Below are 8,253 nucleotides of genomic sequence, written 5' to 3'. Positions count from 1 at the left end.
ATAAAAGATAGAGGAAAGTTGGTTAAAAAAGAAGAGAGAAATGAGCATGCTATTTTTAAAAGATATGAGAAAAAAAAAAAAAAAGAAAGAAAAGTTAGTTATTGGAATGAAATTTTGATGCATCTTTCGAGAGGAGTCAAAAATCTTAAATTCAGACTATGGTGAATTCAAAATTATAAAATTTTATATTTTTAAAATTTACTATTTTATTAAGAATATGTACTATCTAATAATCCACTGACCCACTCTTAATTAATTTAATGAAGCTCAAAATTAAGTTATATTAATATTCTTATTTATTTTCGCATCGAATAATTGTAAGTCTTATCAATAATTTCAACTTCCTATTTTCTTAATTGACATATGCATAATTTAATTTTTACTATCTGCATCATTTTTTTCTCACCATCTCAATACTCATCGATTAATATTATTCATCATTCTTTCTTTTCTTCTCCCTCTATAATTTTTACTATAACTTTCTACTACTTATTTTTTTATATATCACAACGTATTAACTCTTCTACGTATTGATAAAATCATATCAATTCATTTGTATCTCATCGATTATTGAGAAAAAATCACAACCATATCTATCTATACATCTCATCATTTTTTTTGAATGATATAAGTCATACTCACTATATAACTTAACCTAATTTCTATTTTATTTTCAAATTAAAATTTGTATAAAATAAATCATATTAACATTAAATAATATTATTTAATTATTTAACAGTAAATATTTATTTTATATAATTTATCTGTATTTTTGACTAGTGTTATTAATAAATCATAAAGCAATACAAATTATGTGATTAGAAATTTAATTTTAATTTGAAGAACATCTCAGTGTTTTAACTGGGCCGGAGTGCCGGCCCATGACGTATCGTACGGGCTGTCCGGCCAGTTGGGAATAAATTGTTTTTAAAAAATTAATAGGTTACGGCGTTGTCAGTGTGACGAATAAAAAATACAGGAAATGTGAAGACCGAGAGAGGGGTTTCGCTCAGAGACAGCCACAGGCCACAGCACAGCAGGCGCTGTAAAAAAGCTAGGGTTCGTTGAAGGGAGAAGGGAGCAGAAAAGGGCGGAGAGAGGACTCGATAAGAGGATAGAGATAGACGGAGAGACGGAAGAAGAGAAGAGATGGAGGAGCTCTTGGTTGCCTTCCTGTTCTTCCATGTCCCGATTGGATTTTAGGGTTTCGTCCACCTCGCCGCGTGCGTCGCGGTAATCCCCTGAATCTCTCTCTTTTACGTCTTCTCAAATTTCGATGTGATCTTATTTAATTTCCGGCTTCGACCTGGAATTGATCCCGTTTGCCTCTTTTCTCCACTCCAATGATTTCATTTATTGCGGTTTTGGCGGTTCGGGATTTGTTTGCCGATTCTAGGGGACATGTTTAGTTCCGGCTGTATTTCACTCCTTTTGTGTTTTTAGATCTCTTCGTTATGTATTAAAATTGAATTGTGAAACTTTGTTTTTTCTTTTTCATTTGGAATTTATTTTATTCTTTCGTCGCTTCCTAATTTTTGCGGACGCCTTTGTTGTATTTTTCTCTCATTGCAAATTAAGTTCATGTTAATCTCTTGTTTTATAGTCAGTAGTTACCTATATTTTCTGATTTAAGTTTCTTCCATTTAGGAAAATTGTTGTTGTTTTTAGTTGGTAAAATTGGGCTTTTCGGCCAGTGCAACTTAGTTCTTATTTGTATCGGTATAATTACTAATGGTTGGATAACATCGTAAGACCACTGTGTGAGCTTATTTGTTAGGAGGAATTCTTTGTTTTATAGAAATCTGTGGGGCGCCATTTAGTTTCTTTGGTTATAGTACAACCTGGCTGCACTTATTATTGTGCTGAAAGTTACTTTTCTATGGTCTAGTAACCTTTCCTTTTGGTGAAAAGACTGACTATTATTCAGTGTATAGGAATTAGGATGATATCCTCAGTACTTGTGACTCTTTTTCTTCCCATTTGCTTAAGATGCTTATTATGATCTTATGAGTCCGTGTAAACGATTTTAGCACTTCTGTCTTGCGCATCCTCACCTCTAAATGATCAACAGAATAGGACACTCACCCTGTGTAAATTGCCAGATGCCGAGTTTTAATTAACACTCAAATTATCTCCCTTACGATGCTTTTCTGAGTCACCAGTGCATTTTTATCTCTCAGTTTCCCAAGATTCTCTAGTTTTTCCTATGTTCTCCATGATCTTAGCTTTTTAAGGAATTCTGGTATGGATTCTTCCTCATCTCTTAGGATTAAGAAACATCAGAGAAATTGATTGAGATCGAAGCAGATTTGGCTAATTCTGATCCAACTCAGTTGATAAAGGGACTTTGACTGATGTGTTCTTCCTTATCTCCTGGGTTTAATGAAGACAACCAAGAAATTGACCAAAATTAGATTAGACTCTGCCAATTGTGAGCCACCTCAGCCTATCTAGGTCATAGTAGTCTGATTTTTCATACTATTGTCACATTGTATCTGAGTTGATAAGGATTTGTCTTTGCAACCATGTTCCCATTGGTTGAAAGAACTAAATATAACCTATTGTATGCAAGTTAGCTATTTGTAATTTTTAAGAGTCAAGTAATGTGGCGTCTAGACTTTCATCATATGGTGTCTATGTCGTTGAGGCTATCAGACATTAACTCTTCACTGAGATATACTGGCTTAAGTTGGTGATCCACATGCAAGAAGAATAACATGCCAAAACATTTGTCACAATTTTGTAGATATGTGTGTATTTTTATTTTTTTTTCATTTTCTGGAACCAACTAGGTGTCAATGTTAGCCCTAAGTATTTATTGTTTAATTAATCTAATTACTACAGATCATTTATTTATTAAATTGAACATGGCTTAATTTTTTCATATTTGGTTTTGAATTAAATCTCATTGAGTTTAATACTGGTTGTTCAAATTAATTCTAATTGAGTTTAATAATGCCTGCTTAAAATAAATCTAATTGAGATTAGTAGGATCAAATTGATTAGGCTCTGATCTGGGCATGAGTTGGATTCTGGCTAGGCTTGAACCAACTTGAACCAAACCAATTTAGGTTATGTTTGAGCCAAATTGAAGCATGTTAGTTTATTGAACTTGTACTTATTGATTTAGATTTTGTGTTTTAAGGGATTCGGGGAAGTGGATTTTGATTCCATCCTCTCTTTCTCATGCCTTCTTCTTTTGTGAGATTGAGAGGTTGATTGATCTCCTGTGACTACTGATGTTGAGGTCTATCAATAACTTCTTTAAACGTTCAGGAAATTTTCTATAGGACTTCAGCTTAGCTAGGGTTGTCCAAGAAAGGCCATTTCTCTCCACCCTCCCTCCATCAGGTGGTGATGGTGATCAACGCTGAAGCATTAGTTGTAATAGATCATTTTGATGTTCAAGTGATGGTAACAACTTTGTTGGGCGTACGTAAAGGGTTTGTTGGGAATTGATCTCTGAGGGTTTTCATGACAATGTTAGTGGAATGTGAGAGATTCAATATCATAGCAGACATTCAACACATTCTCAATACTCTTATTTACTTGATAGAATATAATAATTGCTATTTTTAAAGTATTTGTTTTTGTGTTTAAGTTTTTGATCTATAAAATTTAGTATGTTTCAGTATTTTGCAGTTGTTTTTCATGTTTTGCGAATGAATATTCAGTTACTATTTGATTTATGGATGTAAGTTTACAATTATAAGAGTTGACCCATATACTCTGTAATATTGGGGAGCTTGGCAAAGTAGGCTGATACAGGTCGAATGAGTATATTCTAAGATTGCTTTCAGAGTCCTGAAGGTTGCATTCAAAGTCCTTGAGAATGATTCAGTATATGCCAAGTCGTTTTAGCATTCGCTACTTTGTTGATAACAAAGTTGCCAAAGCAGTCACCAGAAAATGAATAGTACTTGTTAATTTATTAGCTGTGCTATTACTAAGTATTTTTCCTATTAAACAACACTTATTAGGTATTCGTAAATTTAACAGAACTGCACTTTATTGCAGAAAGAATTCAAATTCCATTCTCATGTTGCTACCAATGGTTAGATGAATCTGGAAACAACATGGTGCAAGGAAGTGGTGATTGAATCTTGCTCTTGCCCATTTTATCTTTTGATTCAGAATGATGCTTGAGGACTTCTTTACTCTAACAGAGATGAGAGATGGACTCTCAAGCCTTGCTAGGGTTGAAGAGTTGATTTCCATGATTCAGAAACTGAATGATTCTTCTACAAGTAACTTGGGTGATGCAACAAGGCAATGGCCGACAGTTGCTAGTGTTATAGCAGCTACTGACCACAAGGAATGTCTTAATAAATTTCTTGAGTTGAATGGCCTTTCTTATCTGAAAAAATGGCTTCAAGAAGCTCTAGATAGTTATACTGATGACAATGGAATTGCTCTGGAGGAACTGGTCATTACATTATTGGCATCATTTGAGAAGCTTCCTATGGATTCTGAAAGAATAAATACGTCTGGAGTCAGAGCTACTATTGAACTTCTCATGGATCACAGAAATATTAAAATTAAGGATAAGGCTAAATTATTGCACGATAGATTGGAGCATGCAAAGAAGGATGATGTAAATGTTCATGATCAGGGTAAAAGTGGGGCCTGTCTTTTTGATCAATCTGGACCAGCTGAGGATTTGCAGAGAAGTGAAAGTGGCCCAAATCCATCTGCCAATATCCCTCCTTGCTCCATTCAATCTGGTGAAGAAAAATGTGAAGTAGAATCTGCAGAGACTCAATTACAGAACTCTCATGTCATAGGATCACTTGATTCAACAAATAAGGAGCAAGTTCTGACAAGTGATCTAATTCTTTCCACTTCTCTGAACCCAGTCAATTCAAATGCAGTTTTAGCAGATGTAAATTCATCTGGGTTATCCCTTGTCTTGAACCCGTGCCAGGAGGATTTATCAAAATGTTCCACCGGTACTTCTTTGTTGTTTTGTTCAAAAGAACATGCAGATGATCAGTGTGATGCAATTGGATCTAAGAATGCTTCTGACTGTGTAAAAGAGATTGATATGAATATTACGGAAGTCAACCCAAATGATTCCACACAAAAAGAAAATGATAATCTTTCTTCAGCTTTTGTTTGTCCTCCATCCAAAGCACCATCTCTGCCTTCTGCTGAACCAATGGAACACCAGTCAGTGGATGGGGTGGTTGACTATGGGCCAGATAAGTGCTTGATAACGGTTGAGGAGTCTATGCCAGCTGCAGATTTCACTTCTAGTTTTCAAAATCATTCTTGCAATGCTAGCATCCCTAATAATACCAGCCATTCTCAGTTATCTACTCGAGAGGAAGCCATGAGTAGTGTCGTTGTAGATCTTGAACGCGAACTCAATTTTAAGAGTCACAAAAATCATTTTTCAGCTGCCTCTGATTTTTTAAAGGCTGTGGGAACAAAGGCCAATGAAGGGGCCGCCGAAAGGTCTGGACCAGGTCTTGAATGTTTGGATGATGCACTGGAAATTGCAAGGCAGGTGGCTATAGCAGTGGAAACAGAGGTGGTTGATTATAGAGAGGTCTCGTGTAGTTCTCCTGATGTCAACTCTAGAGAAACATCTGGTTCTCAAGGCCCTGTTTCTGGAGAACAGCTGGATGAACAAATGACTGAGCAAGTTGATAGGAACAGTTCTACTATAAATGAGAATTCTAGATCATTATCTCCTGAAAAGGGATCAGAAATCACACAGAATATTAGTTCTGATCAAGATGGAGTCTCACCCCAGCCAAAAGTTCCCATTCCAGAATCATTTGGCAATGTCATCGGGGATCAATGCACCTTTGATCTGAATGCAAATATTTGCAGCGATGAACCTGAGTGCTCAATGAAGTACAGTCCTAAAATGCCAAACAATGTGTCTGCTCCTGTAGCTGTTGTTGCTTCTACGAAGGGAACTCCAGAAGTCCCTGCTCTCCATTTTGGAGGTGAGATGGGGTGGAAAGGTTCTGCTGCTACCAGTGCTTTCCGACCAGCATCTCCTAGAAGAACTCCGGATGGTGAACGGACCTCTGATCCTAATCAGAAATCAATTTTTGCTGCAATTGATCTGAATGTAGCTGAAAGGAACGACGAGGCTACTGATGTCCCCACATTGGCAAAGCAGTTACCTGCTTCCTCTAGTCTTCCATCTGGAGATTCATGTGTGGAAGTTGGTTCAAAAACAGAGGTGCGGAATTTGGATCTTAATCGCCACGGAGATGAGGATGCCTCTGCACTCCCATTCTCATCTTGGAAGTTGAATTTTCAAAATGGGGAACGAAGCCTATCATCAGCTTCTTCTTCATCTTATAGACATTCTTCGTTTCGAGATTTCGACCTGAATGACAACCCATCTTTGGCTGATACTGGTTCACACAGCGCCAGCCAACCAACTACAAAAGCTAATGAATCACTTGGATGGAAAACAGCAGATAAACCCGTCATCAGAATCATGGGAGCAGAAATATCTCTCACAAGGAAGGACAACACTAACAAAGCACAGCAATTTTTCATACCCAATGGGATGCAAATGGAGCCTGCTATGTTTACCAGGTCATTGCTACCTTATCCCAGTGCATTGACCCCTGCTTATGGGTTTGGTGGCCTTCCTACTGAGCCTGCCATGTCCATTCCTTCAGCAGATTATTCACCTGGAAACTTTTCGTACATGTCCGAGACCAGAGGGATGATGATGCACATACCGCAAGTTACTGGCTCAGTACTAAGCATGTCATCTGCTAGACCCTTTCACTATGGTGCAGCTAATATGCTGCCCTATATGACTAGTTATGGTGGTGGACGCCCTGGTTTTGATTTGAATAACAGGATGGCACCACCAGAGAGCGGCAGAGAGGGCGGGAGCCTCGATCATCATTCCTTCTTTGTGCAAGGGCAAAGAGGTTGGATGGAAGACCCAACTGAGCCTTCTAGTTCCACAATTTCATTGAAACGGAAAGAGCCAGATTCTGGGTGGGAACACACTCCTTTGAATGGTCACAATTGGATGTCATCGCGACCATAATTGTTTCAGAAAACCAGCTTAAATAGTTAGTCGCTTACCTTTTAGGCCGTCAATGTGGGGGGGCCAACTAGATAGATAGATGATGCGGCATTGACAGGATGATTGTTAAATGAATAAGGTCTATAGATATAGTGGTAATGAGAAATTGATTTTATCTGTAGGTTTTGGTTTGTTTATAATGACTGCTGCCTACCTTGTCATTGATTAGTGGGGGCAGTCCTCGATGCATGTACATCTCACAAATACTCTAACATAGCCAATAGTCGTGAGCCCTTACATTTATCATTCACTGGCTGTTTGTTTTTGCAGATCAAGTTTTTTTTTTTTTTCATTCCTTGGCTGTCTGGTTGAGTATCTCAAGACTTTTTCTTGATGCATACTTTATATAGTATTGAGTGTTTTTTTTTAATAATCTAGGTATTCAGTTCTATCTGATTAATTTTAGATGTGATTGGTCGGGTTTCATGGGAGTTTTTTATGAATAATAAATCGGAAAGTGGAAATGGGTCCACGGATTATAAGGAGATTTGAACTCGTTATTTATGGAGTGGCGGATTGTCCTTTGTTTTTTTGGCTTCAGATACTGGTTGGCAGAGTTCAGTTTGGTGAATTGCAACTGCAGCGAGCAAAGGCAGTATCCGAGAATGCTACAGCGGTTTGTTAGTTCATTTCAGAGTTCTGGTCCATAAAGTAGATTAAGGGATGGATTATTTGTAATTATAGTCGTGATCGTTATTTGATCATAATTAGTTATGATCTCTTTTTAAATTTACCGTCCTTCAAATTATAATTTGGATCGGGATGAATAATCGGAGGCCGTCTGGAGATCACCAATGGTGGGCAAATAGTTAGGCACCGAGCAAGGGACAACCTTTGATTATTCATGTCGATCCAAATTATAATATGGGGGATGATAAATTCAAAGAGAAATTACTATCAATTGTGATTCGATCGTGATTGTAATTTGATCGTAATTATGAGTTGTCTATCTTGTGATTTTTTTTTTTTTGTAAATTCGTACAAAGGCTAAAATCTGGAGTTTCAAGTTTAAGTTCATTTTTAATTTTACAGGATTAATATAATTATTCTAGTATTTTTAAAAAATTTAATAAAATATTTATCTTTAAAAAAAAACACATTTTATTATTTTAATATTAAATATAATTTTATTTTAAGTTTCTGACAAGTTATGTGACTATCACATGTCTTTAGTAATTACA

The 8,253-nt window shown here is 36.6% G+C and overlaps 1 protein-coding gene across 2 annotated transcripts; it reads left to right on the top strand.

Annotated features, from left to right (window-relative positions):
• The first annotated feature begins 946 nt into the window (after window positions 1-946).
• Window positions 947-7,322, top strand: LOC122007832. 2 transcript variants are annotated; one of them, XM_042563355.1, is made up of 3 exons: window positions 947-1,233; window positions 4,018-4,092; window positions 4,167-7,322. In XM_042563355.1, exons 2-3 carry the CDS (start codon window positions 4,077-4,079, stop codon window positions 7,031-7,033), a joined length of 2,883 nt encoding a protein of 960 aa, XP_042419289.1. In that variant the 5' UTR covers window positions 947-1,233; window positions 4,018-4,076; the 3' UTR covers window positions 7,034-7,322. The 2 variants fall into 2 exon arrangements, with proteins under 2 accessions (XP_042419289.1, XP_042419288.1); XM_042563354.1 differs by having other exon boundaries at window positions 4,018-7,322.
• Window positions 7,323-8,253: the final 931 nt, after the last annotated feature.

The sequence above is a fragment of the Zingiber officinale genome, chromosome 8A, assembly GCF_018446385.1.
Source record: "Zingiber officinale cultivar Zhangliang chromosome 8A, Zo_v1.1, whole genome shotgun sequence".
Lineage (NCBI taxonomy): Eukaryota > Viridiplantae > Streptophyta > Magnoliopsida > Zingiberales > Zingiberaceae > Zingiber > Zingiber officinale.
This window is presented reverse-complemented; position numbering and strand designations above follow the sequence as displayed.

Coding starts and splice junctions, on each gene's coding strand:
- LOC122007832 (XM_042563354.1), top strand. CDS start 4,136: ATGATGCTTGAGGACTTCTTTACTCTAACAGAGATGAGAGATGGACTC.